The sequence below is a fragment of the Melanotaenia boesemani genome, chromosome 4 (genome assembly GCF_017639745.1).
Source record: "Melanotaenia boesemani isolate fMelBoe1 chromosome 4, fMelBoe1.pri, whole genome shotgun sequence".
NCBI classification, from domain to species: Eukaryota; Metazoa; Chordata; class Actinopteri; order Atheriniformes; family Melanotaeniidae; genus Melanotaenia; species Melanotaenia boesemani.
This window is the reverse complement of record NC_055685.1, coordinates 35,677,554-35,695,584: the sequence shown is the minus strand read 5'-3', so window position 1 is coordinate 35,695,584 and position 18,031 is coordinate 35,677,554. Positions and strand designations below refer to the sequence as shown.

Sequence of the window (18,031 nt, the reverse complement as noted above, 5' to 3'; positions counted from 1 at the left end):
ATAAACTTTATATCCTCAATGAGTAAAACTGAATAAACACATCAGAGAATGAGAAATTAAAATGGTTTATTGAAAAGCCTCTAAAAAGTCAACTTATCTTGTTACATCAAAGCTTCATGAACATTTCTATGAAAATGTAAAATATAGAAAGTTAATGGAAAAGTAGTTATATGCACTTTGGGAAAACTTGAATTTATTAATTTAATTAGAAATGTTAGACATTACAAAACTCTCAGAAAAAGATCGTCTTTGAAGACAACACATAGCTTTTTTAATACCTCTGAATTCAAAGTGCTTTAGTTCATTTTTAAATATTAGCCCCATTGAACTGAACAGGACCAGTCAGTCTAATTGGTTCAAATGACAAAAATATTCACTCCACTCACTGTATTTAATATCTTGACTCACTTTTAACAATGTACTAGCTTAAGCCCAGCTGGTGTAAAAAGAGTGGAGGGGGAAAAAACCAAAAACTTCCTTGTTAGTTATAATTGCAAAACAGTGAAATTAACCAGTTCTGTACAGGAAGTAGCCACCTGCTGCAAAGGAAACATAACTCATGTTCACCAATGCATGATGTGAAACGGACTTCATAATTTGGTCAATACATTAAATAGATGCCCAACTTTTTAATATATATATTTATATGTATATACATATGCACACAAAGTAATTTGCTGTTATACTTTACATAGAAAACTGCTTTGCTTAATAATCACACTATATCTTATAAACTTTAGAATCATTCTGATGCAAGTCAGAAAAAGCGTGGCATAAAGAACTCGTTCAAGAATCAGCTTTTGTCTTTGAAGAAGCCTTTCGAAGTGCTGCTCTCCTTGATGGTGACAGTCAGGAAGTTGGTGGTCACATCCGTCACCAGAATCTTTTCCACATTGTTGAGACACGGCCTCCACGTCACTTCGTCCAAGTCGTCATCGAGCCGGGTTGGTGACGGCCTGTCCAAAAAGTACGGTTTTTCCATCTGTGGAAGCGTCATGGGTCGACTCAGGCTGTGGCTCATTTTGTTGTGGTGCTTGAAGTGTGCGGGTACCATGTAACCGGGGCTATCCTTAGTCCTGTGTGTGTCCAAGTCTGCTCTGAGCGGATGCAGGCTGCTGTCAGAGTAGAGCTGTTTGTAGACGCTCCCGGGGTTCTGTAAGTGGTGATGATGGTAGTGGTGGTGATGGTGGTGGTGTTTATGACTGTGACCGTGGTTCTCTGGATGTCTGTGACCTATTTTAACCAGCCTCATCTCTTCACATGCCTGTAGCTTGACCAGCTTCTGAGGGCCGTGGCTCACCTGTTCCTCCAATTTCCTCTTGTGGGGCTCGGAGACAACAGGGCTGTAGCTCCCGTCCTGAAAACGGGGCTTTGGCTTCGGCCCTCTCTTTTTTGGTATGTGGATTAGTCGGTCTGAAGTAGTCTGATGGTGCTCGCGGGTGCTCAGTTCAGGCTGTCGGACACGTACGCTTTCCCCGCGGTTCACAGTGCTTGGTGGGAAGATGGTAGGGACGATGGCTCTCAGGCCCTCTCTGGCCCTGGGAGTGACAACCGGCTCTGGGGTTGGGTAGGTGATGTGCATCCCTCTGACTGCCTCGTTCCTGAACTCATAGGACTTGGATTTAACTTTAGCTTGGGCCTAGAAGATAAATAAGGATTTTCAAGAGGAAATTAGATTAAAATATATAGAGAAAATAACATGTTCTATGTCATGGTTTTAATTATTAGATGATTTAATATGCTTTTCTCAGCAGACACTATGACAATGAGTCAGCATCTATGAAACAGAATTAGTTAAGTAGGTAAGTAAAACTTTATATAGTACCTTTCAAGATATAAAACCACAAAGTACTTCACAAGAGATAACAATGCATAATCATTGCATTGCAAATTATTGTACTTATTGCATTTATTACAGTCATATATTAGTAAGCTACTACAGCTATATCAGCAGAGATAGGGATATTCTGCAAGAGACAAACTGTCGCACATTAATAATTTTCAGGCAGACCGTCTAACAAAGCCCAGGCTATGATGTATTTATCAGCTTACATTTAGATCGTTATATTTTATTGGCTCACAATTAACTTAAAGACAGTACAATTACAAAGATTTTATGAGGCACACAAGCCTCTCAGCATGGAAGTTTGTCACCAGCTGTTTGTTTGGTAATCACCGCGTCCCCATTTGCTAATAACAAAGCAGAAAACACGCCCAGATATGATTTGGCTGTTTCCAACATACACAAATAACACCATTTCGGAAACTTACGAATGTAAAAGACCCGCGGGGAAAGCCCGGCGTACAATATGTTAATTCGAGGCCATGCACAGCAACGCAGGAATCTCGCTGCCACTGTATAAGATGTAAACATGCAAGAAAATAATATCAATAAAACAGCGCTGCTACATTTACCTTAAGCAGAAACGTCTTGGGTTTTGGTCCTCTCTTTTTAGGCCCATAGAGCTCCCTTTCACGCTCCCTGTGAAAAACAAGACACACTTTTTTCTTCTTTTTTTTCTTCCAAGTGTCACGGGAGCAAAGTGCACCGTGTACCACACACTTATTAGACTTGTTTACGCTCACTGGCTCTGCCCGTAAAAGCCACACATTTTACCTCTGCTCAAAAGCGACAAACAAGCGGGAGTCCAATATGTTCTCCTCCGGTTCCCAAGTGCTGTATCTGTGAAGTAAAAACATGAAATCAGACGGAGAAGGCGACCGCTGACAAGACACCCTATTAGCCCGCGAGCTAAAACCATCGTGCTCCGTTTTAATCCCGCTGTCTCGCTAGCTCTGTCGAGCTAACCACAACTACAACCGAGACGCTACAGCCGCGGATTGAAAACATGTAATAATGACGATGTACCGGGACTTACTTGGGAGACCATCCTTTCCATTTCACGAGGTATTCAATCCGACCCTGAATGCCACCAGAAACAAACACAAATTACTTCGTTAGCTTGCAGGGCAACGTTACAGTGCAGTGGGATTTTTTGCGTTGTATTCGACTATCAAGGAGGGAAACGAGCTCGTTACATCTGGCGCTTACCTTCCTTATCCTCCGTTTGATGATAGATTCGGCAGCAAACACCCTCTCTCCGACGGCAGACAGCTCCATATTTACTCCAGTGCTTCCTACCGTTAGCTTGCTGAGCGCTAGCAGGGCAAATATTTTTTTCCACAGTCCCAGCCACTCTGAATTCCCGACAGACCATAATACTCCAGAACAGAATGGACGTCAGCGCAATTTTTACACCGTTGCTAAGGAACCGAAGTCGGTGGAACCTCAACGAAAATACCCATTGGCCCAGCCGTTGCTACGTGCTCGGGTTGCTAAGTGAGGGGAGGAGCTTCAGATTGAGTGAATTCTTACAGGGGGAGAGGGGTGGTGGTGGCTATTTTACCCGCGAAATGAGTGAATCATCTCGCGCATGTTATGTGATATGTATAAAAACCCACGTGGTATGAAAGCAGTGTGATTATATGAATTAGACGTTGTCAGAAATAGAGAGACGTGGGACCCACGACGATTCGGGTTAATCTAGCCCAAAGAAACTTAAAATCCGCTGTCGAGCAACGTAGTTGATAAGCTGACTGACTAAATAATCAAGATGGTTATTAAATTAGTTCATATGAACAGCAGCAACAGGCTTTATGAACACATGTATGCGATGTGTAAGGAAGGTAAATGCACCATTTTTATTATGTAGACTAAACGTTGTCAGTATTACTTCATGGAAATTTAATTTAAACACCCCTTGTTGGTTCATTTCGAAGTCAAAAGTGTAGGCTTTTTAGCTTTAAGCTATTTTAACCATAAATATATTCGCAATACTTTAAAAATGAATAAAATAAAATAATAGCCCACATTTTAAATCCTGAAAGTGAGATAACTAAGTGGAAAAACTATAAAATTAATGGGGCGAATTACAGTCTGTCGGATTTTTGACAATCTGCTGGTTTAAAATTTTTTTTTAGACCACTAAACTTTTTAAATAATCCACTTTAAAAAAAAGAAGAGGAAGAACAGTTCTTGATGAATTATGAGGAAACTCTTGAAACTCATGAATTTTTGCATTGCAAGGATCTAATTACATTAGTCTGTCTGCTCCATCTCTGATCAGGATGTTGAGGAAAAAAAAAAGAAAAAAGTCTAAACATAATAAGTCATTAACAGGTTCCCTGTTGTTTATTTTTTCGAGATAAGAAATAACACAACCAAAGTGATTTTCATATTCGAAAATAAATTAGCTATTTTAGGGCATTGTTTTATACCTGCTGACATAACAAAGCAAATGTTATAAATTAAAAAGACAAAAAGAGAGCGACATTTATCAGGCCTTAATTTGTTCAAATGAAATTAAATAAACTTTTAAAAGCCAAATATTTAGGATAATATATATGGGCCTAATCATTTATTTAATTTAATTTTATTAAATTTAATTTAATTTTATTTTATTTTACTTTTTTTCACTAAACGAGTCAGGTTTTTCATGAAAGGCCAATTTTATTACACATTATATATATATATATATATATATATATATATATACAAACATATATTACATAATAAATATATACGAAATTATATTATAGTTAATGGCACTACCTACTTGAAGTTAACAGCCTGATAAAATGCTTTTAAAATATTTATGGGAAAAATATTACAAAACATTAAAAAAGAATAGGGAAAAATAGACTTATTAGTTAATTTTGTAATGGTGAACCTCAACTCTCAAACATATAGTGGCCTTTAGATCCCTTTATCCTTGTCGGAAAATACTGGGCTGCTGTCCCCCATATAATGTCCTAAATGAAGGCCGTTGACTTAGAGTGTAATTGCAAACAGTAAAGAGAAAATACAAATCCTCCTGACAAATCATCACCCAAGAGGCACAAAGGTATTGAATCCTTGCAAAATGCAAAACAATCGAACACCCAACTCAATTACATGAAAGCAGAATATGTGCTTTGGTGCACGCCACGTTATGTTTGTATAAACATGACCAGAAACTTTACAGCTTTAATTGTGATGCAGCATAATTACTTCTTTTGTTTTACAATAGACTAGCAGTCGATGGCCACAAGCAGCCACTGCAGAACATGCAGTCATTTTAGTTTCTGATCGCGTGACGATGACGTGGTGGGGAATATTATTTGGATAAACTTCTTAAACTGGAAAGCCACTGGAAGACTGGAGTTCTTCCGCAGGCTCCCCAGCATGACTGAAGACGGGGTAACATGATTCTGAAAACCCGAGAAAATTATTCTTAAATTTAGTCAGTGATTGGATAAATATTTGAGACGAATAGTTATGTTGTGACATCTGTCCAGACGGTTATTCTTCTTTTAAAGAATAGTTAGCATATAAGAAACATGAGACGAAGAGTTCTGAAGAGCTGAAGGAATTCAGCTGTAGGCTATTAAAAGAGTTGCGCCCACACGAAGCTGCTGCGTGACTTTAGGCCTGTTAGATCCACTTAGAAAAAAAATCCAAATCCAAGCAGCATTTCATGGAATTTAGTAAACAATATCATCAGTCATATTCATGGCAGCAATGTGCATCAGAGGACACGGAGCTGTTTGGATATTGTGTCTAAAGAGGCATAATTGGGTTAGCTCACGAGCACATCAGATGGTGACATTCCTTTTCTTCCTATGCCATAACTGATGGCGTTGAAATTACTTTATTCAGCTCAGTTCAATTACTTTACCCCCAATATTTCGTTAAAATTACCACCGAGGACTGCATAATAAACGGGAAACTATGTCCTCCTCAATATCACTGAAGGCCTCTAAGGTAACGATATCTCTTCTTTCAGTTCCCCAGACAAAAAAATATGTTTTTAGGCAAGCTAATTAGTGGTCCCACTTTGGACAGTATTTAACACATTTTGTGATCACATAGCCTAATTTTGGAGAGAAAATAAATTAATGGTTCATTTTTACTGTCAAAATACTTTCACACAAAGCCAATCACTTTTCTGTACACACCCATTTTCTCCCTAGCAACACAGAGCTAGAACTCTGATAGGATGACAAAGAAGCTTCTTTAAAAGAAAGCTTTGCATGTAAACAGATATGGATAACTTTAAAGAGGTTGCTTCTTACAGAAATGTTTTAATTTAGATTTTTAAATTTAAATGATAATAATACGAAATATAATGTAACAAATAGGCCTGTTGTTAGACCAAATTAGGCCACGTCTGATGGTCTTGATGGCCTATACGATCACCTTCTGCTTTTAACTTTTTATTTGAACATCAAATCCCTCAAAATCTATTCTCAGATTTTTTTTCCAGTCTAATTTATTGGGAGGAGTCATAACCATTTAACTGACATTATTTCATTTTTTTTCTTTCCTCCTTGAAATTCTGTGTTCGTTTGCAAGGAATGCAAGCTGCCGGAAACTAATCCTTTGTGTCTATTTCACGGCGAATAAAGCAGACTCCGAACTCCCCAAGTCGTTATTTTCTTTTACAGCCGCCAGTCACAGTGAATGCAGATCATCAGCTTGATCAGATATAAAAAAACACGCCGGAATATTTATCCTAATAAATAAATAAATAAATAAATAAATAAATAAATAAATAAAGTGTTTGAAAAAAAATTCTGAACCGTCACATTTATCCCCCCCCCCCGTCCGAAATGTGTTAAAAATTGTTTGCAGTCTGATAAAAACACTGTAATATCTGTCATCCTGAACCTAAGTGAAGCTTTACAAATCAGCTTAGTCATCTTTAACTCACTTGTGCTAAAGATGGTCAAAACGATAAAGCATAAATATGCAGCTAACGAGGGGATAATAAACCCAAAACAACCTCGGTGATAAGGAAATAAAGAAAGCCTCTGGGTCTCGGCGAATCACTCTGCGGGGTAATTGGGACATTAATTTTAAAACTTTTTTGATCCAGGTGGACAGTTGCGATATATTTTATTTGTAGGCTATTATCCGTGAACGCCTGTAAGAGTGAAAATAAAAGGCCACTGAGGACTGAATGTATTGAAAGGTCCTCATTAAAAGTCAAGTGCGCAAAAGAATTAGACAGGTTTTATCCTCTCAAGTGTTTATTCATAGTAAAGAGTTGCATATTTACCAAACGCGCCCCATTTAATCAGAAATGGCATAAAAACTAATATAAATAGATCTGTTTTGTGAAAGACACAGATGAAGGTTTAAACTGCTGACTTCATGAGCTGATAATATCAGCCTGTCTTCGCACCCTCGCAGACCTGTTTATTATGCTGCTATTTTCATCTGTAGATGTAATCTTGTGTTTCCGGTCGAATCTTTAGAGCATAAACAAATTCTCAGCGCACCCAGGAAAAGGAAGATGGGCGCAGCTCGGCGATTGGTCTCGGCGCGCCTGCAGTGCAGCACCGCTGCCGCGTTAAAACATCATTGGTTGGCTTGTTTCTGGGCAAGACGCGTGCTCTCCGAAGCAGGAACAAACGGGAAACACCGGCCACAACATGCAACGCGGAGTTAGCCTATTAATATATAAAATACAGCTAAAAGGAAAGAAGGAGGGCAGGAATGGAGCATTCTGTGACCCTGTTCAGCAAATCATACCAGATGCACATGTAGAATGATTTAACAAAGCAGAAGTTATCATGAAGATCGTGAAGTGAAATAAGGAATTCTTTACTAAAATGACCCACCTTTTGATTTCTAGGGACGGTCTTTATTTGGAAGCAGGCTAATCTTCTCTTAAATTTATAATTAAAAGATGAGTAATTATCAAAACCCACAAGACCGCTTTCATTGGATTCAACGTGCATCCAGGCTTTATACAATTTTGGAGTAACACAGAAGAGATTTAACAAGATCAACATTTACCTGGTTCAAGTTCTCCCTGAGTGCAACTGCAGCACCCACATGTTGGATCAACTCACTGAACACTGGAAGGACGGACAATTAATGCACCAGTCTCCAATTAAATAAAAGACAAAACCAGATTCCTGGATAACAAAAACACTTGTCCTGACTGCTGCTGAGTCGTGAATGATATTCTTACAGGATTTAGAATTTATACTCAATGGACAATAATCGTGACCTTACAGGTTGGCTTAAATGGGCTCATGCGCACCAATTTTCTATTTGTACCATTTTCTCCAAAATGTATCCCATTTGTGACGAGGCTGACCTATACAAGCTGTAGCTAAGCTCTAAAAGATTCTTTTATAGTTCAACTAATTTATTTTTTCAGTTAGGCTACAAAATGTTTTTATACAAATAATTTAGTCCTATACATCCCTCACGCACTTCGCCGTTGAAACCATCCTCTAATAAGTTTAGATGGCAGTTACAGGCTAAATATAATCCAAAAACTAACAATGTGGAGGATGTGCAAAACGCTGAGTTTATACGTGTCATGGTGTAGAAATGTGTCACACTATGCATTATCAGTGTATAAATGCGTTAAATACGGAAGGCCCTTTATACAATGATTTAAGGCAGTTTGGCTCCGCGTTGTTATAAATTAAGAGAAAAAAATACAAGGAGACCCCTGCATCATTAAGTCAATCGACTGTCAGAGAAAATTATGCGCAAATTACGCTTAATTAAAGAGGTGACAGGAGGAGAAACAACAGCCTGTCCGTTTCATTGATCGGATACCACAAACAACTTGAAAAGCTGGTGGTTTAATCTCTGTATCCACGCTAATAACGTGTTACTTTCTGCGCAGGAATGACTGTTGGTATCTTCTCAGCTTCAACTTTTTCGACCTTCCGCAGGCAGAAAAAGCATCGAGGTGCTTCGAGAAGACGCGTAAGACAAGAAAGGGCATGGAGCTGGCAGAGGACAGCCATTTTCTATGTCGCTGCTCGCATTAATGCGCACAGAAAGCAGCTTAACAGGCGAGCTGCAGAGAAGGGAAATGGTCGAGAGCTGCCATCACTGCCACCTCGGTGGTGCAATTACACCGCTTCTTTCGAAGATTTCCCAATAAAACAGGCACAAATGACAAAGTAGAGATGATTTTAAGGGAGGGTTTGCAAAAGCTGCACATCTCTTAAAGCGCTCTGCACTGAACGCAAAATCTGGCGCGTCCTTATCTGCGTGAATGACATGTGAGACGCTGGAAACTGTGGAAATAATAGCTTCGTTGTGTCATGTAAGCACAACAAGTAGGTCAAGGGAGGATCTGTTCGCTCCTTGAGAGTTTCAGCACACTGGCTGGATTCACACACCTGACACAATCAGCTGTTCCAAGTTCAGGTCAAAACTAGGAAGTTGAAGCTCTCCATAAAACACCAATTTTATCCGTTTCTCTCCAGTAAACTCGAGTTAAGAGCGATTAATACCCAACAATCTTTGTTTCCCCTAAAAGATACTTAATCCTTTAACCACAAACTGATTTTAGTTCAACACTTGTATATTTGATCATTTAAAACGACCGCTATCTGCTGCATCCCCATTAGAAAGAGAAGAATAAAAACTTCCCACATGGTGAGGTAAACCAGGCCTGTAGAGAAACAACAAAATGACATATATTGATGACATAGTATAGGGGACCTTTAAACCCCTCAAACTCTTGCCATCTTTTCAGAGAGAGAAAAAAAGCTCTAAGAAGACATATCCAAAGTAAATGAAGATTGGCCCCTGATTAATAAGGTTCATATGGATGATATTGGTGTCTGGGGACATCTCAGGACCTGAGAGAATATATTTATTGAATTATATCTGACTAAAACAGAGTAGAAATGTGAAGGTTTTATACTCACTTGCTTGTTTTTCTCCCCATTTGACAGAAGATAACACAGTTTTAACAGCAATTCTATTCAAAATTATCACACTGGGCCACAAAATATTTTTCTAAGCATGAATTTCTGTACAAAAATAAACTTTTAGTCTTGTTCTGGGTCCAAGCTTTTAGCAACAAATTAAAAAGAAGAACCAATTCTTCTTTTATTTACTTATTTCTTATAGTGATTATGTCCTTTTTCAGCCCATATAGGACAGATAGGACTTCAAGCAATCTGTGATCCTCTGAAAATATGCAGACTTCACCCAACTGCAAATAGAACCAGGCACAAAATTAGCGTCTTCAGATGTAATGTTTACTTTTTAAGATCATTACTGCAGCCTCCATCTTTCTCCTAAAGTGCTCATCTCTCATGAGGGCACATTTGTTAAGTGTTCTTTTGTCAGAATCAAGAAGTACCGAAAGAAACAGACCAAACAGATTCACTTACAAACATGTTTTATTATTGCAAAATCCTAGGAAGCCTTCATTTTTCAGTATGCACAGAAAACACTTCTGTTCTCACAAAGAGGAGCAACACACCTCAGAACACTTGGTGCCAGAAGGGATTTTTTTGTTTTTTAAACTAAATTTGGCATGTGTGACATATGAAATGTTTTTTTTTCTTCTTACACTTAATTTTAATAATTAATGCTGTTTAACAAAATATGTCAAGACTGAGTCCCACGGCTGTGCAGCTATGGAACATAAAGACCTGCTAGTAGTCCTAATCTGACAGATAATACAGCTCAGCTTGCAGATTTATGACTTGATAATCAACTAAAAGAAGTTCTTGTGAATAAGAGTTTTCGGTTTTAATGGAGGTGACTTGTGCTCAATATGCATGATTTAAACACGGTGAACGGAGAACAAATGACAGGAGCAGACACATATAACAAACATGGACAAGTTTCAGTTTCTTTCCACTTTCTTTTCCATGACACGTATATTTATTGACAGGAAAGGTGCTTCATTTATCATTATCTGCTAGTCTACGCACGCCTAACGGCGTTGCCTTTCCAAGCAGCACACATCCTCAATTAAAACACACACTCTTTCACTCTGACCTGGACACAGTGTCATTTACCATGATTCAATATAATTTTTCTTCCTTACAAAAATCTCCCTATAAGCCTACACTTGTCTGACATAATCTGCTATGCAGACAGCTGAGAGAATGAATCAAATTACATCCATAGAAAAGGGAAGCATATCTACAAAGGTAAGTGCATCTTCAATTAGATTTCTGTCTTTTTTGTGGAAGTTTAAAGAGTTTAATCTGAGTTTAAAAAAACTGAAATGAGATATTCATAGTGATAAATCTCCAGAAATATCAAGTCAGACTTATAAGTAGAAATTTGCAAAAATGAAATAAAGAAGTCTTTTTATATATAAATCTGAGCTTTACAAAATGAAAACAACATCAAAGGTTCATTTTTACATTCAAGCATCCAGAGGTACAAATATATGTATCATACATTTATATAGTTGGTACACAGCTGTGTTATGCTGATACGTATTCCTTGAATGTGACTGTGAGGCAGTTTGCAGTGATGTCCGTGATGACTATATTCCCAAGGAAAGGCTGGAAAGACGGATGAGTGTCCTCTTTTCTCTTGTCGTGGTTGGAGTGAGACACAGAGTCAACTTTTTCCTCCTCTGCAGGTTTGTGTGTTTCAGTCTGAGTTTCAGTTTGAGAGTTTTTCTGTGTTTGTAGTTCATCCACTGGAGGCGTTAGCACCTCCGCTGCAGTGTGTGTCTCAGACGATGCAGACCTCGACTTGACCATGCTCAAGTCCATGGGTTCCTCTTGGTCTACATACCCGCAGTCTTGCAGACTCTGGTGTCCGTTTTGGTCACTGCTGATGCTTTGGGAGGGAGAGGCAGCTGTGTTTGGAGCACTGATACTCCCACAACTCAAAAACTTCTTACTGCTGCCATGTTCCTCACCATCTGTGTCACAGAAGTGTCGCTTCAGTCCTTGGAACCCACCTTGGCTTCCTGTCTTGTTGAGTGGTGAAGGAGTTCCCCTCTCCAAAGGCAGGGCGAGCGGATTAGGATTGCTTGTCAGTTGTAAAGGCTGATCCGCTGGAAGCTGTCCCTGACCCTTGACCTCATCATGTTTATCCTGTTCTGTCACAGTGGGCTCTGTTTGAGGGGACTGTTGCTTTTCTTTGGGAGAATGTCCTTTCAATCCCAAACTGAGAACAGCAGGATTGTCATTGGGGTGTTTTTTAAATCCATTCATGAGGCCGAGCTGTTTGACGAGCTTCATCTTCTCGAGGTGCTTCTCCATGCTACTGTCCCGTCCTTGTGGCGGCTTTTCAGAGGTTTCTGAATCACCGTTTTTAATTTTAGTTGTTTGCATCCCATTTTCCATGTACTTGCTCATGACGATAACAATCCGTCCATTCTTGTTTTTGTTCTTCACGATCTTTAGCTTGCTGCTGCTCACGCCGTTAGACTGTGGTGAAGTGTCCTCTTTAGCTTTCACCTTCTCTGGCTCTTTGTGCCCGTTCAGGTCCGCTGGAAGCTTCTTCAGCTCCATGGTGATATCCTTCACTTTGGTCAGACAGCCTGAGTCTTTGTCCCGAACCCACTTTTGCTGCAGCACTGGAGGCAGGTTGTATCCTTTGTTAGCCAGCTCTGGAGCTTTGACCTCTCTGGGTTTAGCAAACATAGGCTCCTGCACCTTGAGGTCCGGCTGATAGTGGTGATGCTTCTTGCTGTTGAGCTGGTAGTAGAATTTCTTGCCGCTGGCTTGCTGTTCAGCTTCACGCTCCACGCACAGCGGCTGGTACTGGTGGTGCTTCTTGCTGTTCAGCTGGTACTGCTGGGCCTGGGGGCGGAGCATCTGGATGGGGTTGGCCTTCTGACAGCTGTCGTCATCCCGGGATGCCTCCTGCAGGTCCGCCAAAATGCTGGACCTCCGGGCAAAAGAAGGCACCTGTGAGACCAGAAAAAATGAATGTCATTAAAGATTTACAGCCTGCTTTAGTATTAAACAAGGAACTGAGTTATATCTGGTGTTTGAATTAAAGTTTTAAAAACAGGACATTCTTCTGTTCAGGAAACACGACTATGACTCTTGTACTACAGACTGTAAGCAAGTGTCCACATCAGGGAGAGACAAAAAGTCATGCTTTCATTGGGACTATGAGCTGTAATGAAGACACTGGGTTTGGAATGTGTGAAGATGCTCTTTCTTCAGGGCAAAGTTTATTTCAGGGGCCTTGAGTCCATGTTTAAACAGCCCTCCGACAGTTCCCCCTCTGCTCATTGAGCCACTGGCCCGGCCATCACAGTGACATTTCAAAGTGTCTCCTGTAGCTGTGACCTCAGCTCGAAGGAATGCCGCTGGTTGCTTTGTGTGCCATCATTGACTTTATCCCACGTGTTACCACCAACACTCTCCTGAGAGGAATAAAAACCCTCCTCTGAGGGGATCGCTCAGGCTTTTGGGCCCTTGATCGATGTGCTTAACGGAAGATTCACAGCCATTTAGCAAGAACCCCACGGTCGGAGAACTAGAGCCTTGGAGATTTAATAACATCCACTTGATAGTTATTGTAGATAATACAAAGTGTAGCACTACACAGAAAGTGAATTATCATACTACATTTAATGTTCAAAAGTCTTGAGCCACCTCTCATTTATTTCTATATTTTGCTAGAAAAACCGTGCAAATATAAATAAAAGCATTATTAAGGTTTAAAACAGTTTGTCCAGTTCTAAGGAGCTTGAAAGTCAAAATTTGGTCCGAGCAGCTTTATTCTTCAGCAGACCCTGAACCGTCTAAGACAAGCTTTATTGTACTTTCTTTGATTAATGTTCAGGAATAGTTCTCCAGGCTTCTTGAAGTACTTTCCAAAGTTTCTGCCTTTTGTTCTGTTCTCTGTCCAAATGATCCCACACTGCTTCAATGTTGAGGTCTGGGTTCTGGGGAGGATCCATCCCTCCATCAGACCTGTAGCCACTGGTTTTCAGTCTAGTTCTTGTGTCCTGAGGCATACCTCAGCATTTTCTCCTTGTTTCCCTTCCTTAATAATGGCTTTTTGACAGCCACCCTTCCATGGAGACCAATTTTATTGAGGCTTCACCCAACAGAAGAAGGCTCAACTGAAGGTCCAGATGTATTTCTCACCCTGGTTCGGGTCTTTGCTGGATTCATTCCAACTTCTTAAAGGCATCACTATCAGGTCTTGTTCATCTACTGTAGTTAGTTTTTTGTTTTGACACGTCCTGTTTTGCCCTCCATTTGTCCAGTTTCCTCAGATGTTTTAAGGTCACTACGCACCATGCTGAAATATGTCACGTTCTAATCTGTTAGGAATCACTTTGCTGCAGCAGCTATTTTCTGTGAAACTGTGTCATCATCATTACTAACAGCCTGTCACAAAGTGACATAATTTACTCCCAGTTTTTTAAAAAAATTCCAAAGTGATTTTGTTTTTTATTTGCAAAGTTTTCTCTTATTTGTAAACACAATGTAAACACAACCCTGGTTCATCCCTGGGGTTAGAGGCCTTTTATATGTTTGAATGATACGTCGCTCAGTGTTAACTGACTTAACACCCCTGCTAGGCTGCTAGTAACAAAGCTTAAAGATCAGGTTTAAAATTGGTTCTTTGCAAAGCTATTTGTTATGTGTTGACAAAACACTGGTTCATCCTATCAGTGAGGAGAGATTTTATACTTAAACGATTCATTGATCTGTGTTAAATAGAAGAAAGAAACATTCCACTGAAAATGACGAGGTATGAAGATTAGACGAAAAATTAGTGAAAAAAAAAAGAAAAACCTTGAAAGACCTTCAGAAAGTCTGGAAGACTGTTGCTCAAGAGCTCTTTCAAAGATTAAGAGAAATCTGACCACCTGGAAACAAAATATAATGAACTAAGAAGTATGTATAGCATCTGCTGTGACTCTGGAATTCCATCTAATGATACCATCAGCATCTGCTTTTCATACAAATTTATGAAAACATTTTTAAGTTTGTAAGAGTTGGACAATTTTAAATCAGCATAATTTTTAAAACCCAAGATGCAAAATTTTAATCTGGATTTTCTTGGGCTAAGAGGGTATAATGTCTGAAAAGGAATCTCACTTGTACGTATAATTAATCATTTAAGGATATAAAGAAGCATTTACCAACCTGAACCAGAAGGTGTTTGGGTTTGGGTCCTCTCTTACGATATCCCATCAGCTGCTCCTGATGTTCCCTGTGGGAGTGGAAAACAGCAGCCAATCAGTGAGCCATCTCACAGAGACAAGTCACTGTTGCGTGGCAACACAACGTCATGGGTGTCCTCCTCAGGCTCAGTCAGGAAACACTAAACCCACCCAAGTTGCAGTTACAATGGTGAAAATATCCATTCATGAGGCAAAAAACTGATGCTGAAGCTTTCCAGAGCATCCGTCTCTTTATAGAGAAATACATTTTTAACACCTTAATACGCTTGTCTTCAACAACGACTTAAAATGAGATTAGTTCCTTTTTAAATAACATTATCATGTATCCATCCTCGTTAAACATAAAGGCAACCCCCGACTTTCCTTAGCTTGCTTCCTGTCTTCAAACAAGTCTCTTTAAGGCAGTAACTCAATACCGCAGACAGAAGTGAAGTCAGATTCCTCCCCCACCTCCTCCCCTCACATCTAATTACAATGACGACTCAGTGTATTTTCATAGCCTGGCATTCAGACGATTTGGCTCCCCAGAGAGATGTGCAATTAGTTTCAATAGAAAGACAGAGATAATTGCAAAAACAGACGCAGACTGATGTCGATGTTTTGCTTTAACGTGTGACCTGCGCCTTAAAGGTTGCTGCAGGCAAAGGCTGAGAGAAAAACCAGTGACAGTTTAACACGCTGTAAATTTGAAACGTTCAGTTACACTGTCCCCACAGCTGTGGGGACACCATTTTAGCAATTAGCAAGGCAGCCCAAAGAAATTCCTCTTCTTTAAACTTTTGTTATTGGGTTCTGATATTCTAATGTATAAACGTAAGAATTAGTCATGTATGATTTGGTCTGTAAAGCCTCACTTTACTGTTGCACCTCTGTTACATCATGAGCTGTGAGTTTTGGTCTTTGTCATTCAGAATGAGGTAATCAGCAGAATTTGACACTAGACTGCTGTCACATGATCTTCAGGAGGTTGCTGTGTGTTCACTTTACGTTTGACTTCAACGTGTGTGCATGCAGGCTGGAGTTGTGGCTGCATGGTCGAACAGCAGGTAGCACTTCGCCACAATAACCTGAGGCTGGCTCTCTAATAATTATCAGATGGAAAAATCAATGCTAAACCTTCCTATGACAACAGTTAAATCCTAAAATAAACATGATGATAATTGCAGGCTAGAATTTTAAGCATTGTTGCAAAACAAACACTATGGTTATCAAAAATGCCTGTTACTAAATTACCAAGATAGCATCAAATTCTTGGCCCAAACACTTTTCTTTTGGTCCACATTTGAATTTAAATGATTTTGGTGATCCATGGTGAGAGCAGCTGTCCAAAACATAGCCACATATCCAGCAGACATGGCCTAAAACTATATTTTCTTTAGGCCTTTGGCCATGCAAGGCCCTAAAGATGCTTACTATAACCCATTTCAAAGTCAACACATGACATATGGGCCACATCTGGCCCACAAAACACTTACCAGTGTCATTAATGAGCTATAAATGCCAATAGTAACCAGATTAGGTCCAAATGTGTCTACTAGGTGGGTACAGAATAGAAAAAAAGCAACAAAGGGGTGCCCGAAAATGTAGAAAACCCTACATTACACCCTGTCTGGTTTTGTTATGCTGCAGGCCTTGCCAGCTGTGAGGCTAGTTCAATCAGCTCTAAACTTCCAAACTTACCTGTCTTGGAAAGCATCAAGCAGCCTTGGATCGAGGATGTTTTCCTCCGGTTCCCATGTGTTGTATCTATCCAGAGAGGAGAGAGAAAGCAGAGAAGACGTGCTGGCTGTGAGAAGTGGCTGACACTGACAGGCACCAACCGGCTGTAGCTGGATTCTCCAAACTCATGAGATTAGCTCTAATTTAATCTATAATTTGCAAATCCCCCCACAGCTCTTACTGCAGGTTTGTACATGTGTAAACACTTGTCCCCTCCCGTCAACACACGTGTAATAAATCTTGAGTAACTTTTACGCGCTGCAATAAGGGGAAGGATACACCAGCCAAGCTGTAGGTCCTGATCTACTGTTTAAACATAGTGTTCAATTATAGACGTGTCCTCTTTTAATTGGCACGCTGGGGATTGCATACATAGTAAACCGCATCCATCATCGGGGCCAAAGCAAGAGCGCGCAACCGCCCATCGGCGCGCCCACGCTCGCAAAAATGATCAGACTCACTCGCGCTCACTTGTGTTTTGATTGTTCGTGTCATTAAAATGTGAGCTGAGAGGCAGACTTACTTTGGGGACCATCCTCTCCACTTGACCAGATACTCAACTCTTCCCTGTGAAGGAGAGCAAACGAGATAATGAGCGTAGCGATACTTTCCTCCGTTGCACCATCACCTCACAACAATTACATAAACAAAGAAAATGCAATCTGTTAAAAGGTAAAAGAGAAACTAGAGGGAAGCCAGTTTCTACTTCAAACGCATGCGGGTAAAAATGTCCTTCATCGCTCTCATGACAAACCTTTCTGCTGCGTTTCTTCTCGATGCTCTCCACCGCAAAGACGTGCTCTCCTGCGGCGGGTAGCTCCATTTTCCAACACAACACACAAGGCTCTTCTCTTTTTTTGTTAGCGGACACCTTATCCTCGCTTTCAGGTCGTTTCCCCCCTTTCCTCTCTGATGTGAAAGACAAGATCTCCCTCCTCCTTCTGACTTCACTGCGCCGCTTCCCTCGCTTTCCCCTCGGACAGACTCGCTCTGCAGACGAGTTCTGGCTGCAGCCAGAAAACACTTCATGCAAATAACCGTTGGCGTGACGTCGCACGGGGGAAGGTGATGGGGGCGGGATGTTTCCCATGCTGCCTTCAGGATTTGTCGGGAAAAATGTAATCACGACTTCAAAGGAAAGAGTCCGGCAACAGCTGGTGAGACATTGACAGATTTAGTCCTATTGATTTTTTTTTTCATCAGCGAGAAACTCAAAAACAACAAAAACACAAATTTACTCAAATGTTGTTTTTGGTCTGGTGATGGTGCACAAACATTAAATGTTCTGTCATTTTCTGAGGCGTTTTCAGGTTAGTGTAATATTCTGATGAGAAATGGATTTTTTCCACAGGGAATTTGATTAACCA

At 40.2% G+C, this 18,031-nt stretch overlaps 2 protein-coding genes across 2 annotated transcripts; both read right to left on the bottom strand.

Annotated features, from left to right (window-relative positions):
- Positions 1–49: 49 nt before the first annotated feature.
- On the bottom strand, positions 50–3,259 carry cbx8b (chromobox homolog 8b). Its single transcript, XM_041984125.1, has 5 exons — positions 3,053–3,259; positions 2,880–2,923; positions 2,618–2,683; positions 2,416–2,482; positions 50–1,639 (listed from the first exon to the last, which is right to left on the bottom strand). Exons 1-5 carry the CDS (start codon positions 3,119–3,121, stop codon positions 794–796), a joined length of 1,092 nt encoding a protein of 363 aa, XP_041840059.1. The 5' UTR covers positions 3,122–3,259; the 3' UTR covers positions 50–793.
- A 7,119-nt stretch (positions 3,260–10,378) lies between these two features.
- LOC121639035 (E3 SUMO-protein ligase CBX4-like) lies at positions 10,379–17,692 on the bottom strand. Its single transcript, XM_041984186.1, has 5 exons — positions 17,419–17,692; positions 17,188–17,231; positions 16,626–16,691; positions 14,908–14,974; positions 10,379–12,699 (listed from the first exon to the last, which is right to left on the bottom strand). Exons 1-5 carry the CDS (start codon positions 17,485–17,487, stop codon positions 11,257–11,259), a joined length of 1,689 nt encoding a protein of 562 aa, XP_041840120.1. The 5' UTR covers positions 17,488–17,692; the 3' UTR covers positions 10,379–11,256.
- Positions 17,693–18,031: the final 339 nt, after the last annotated feature.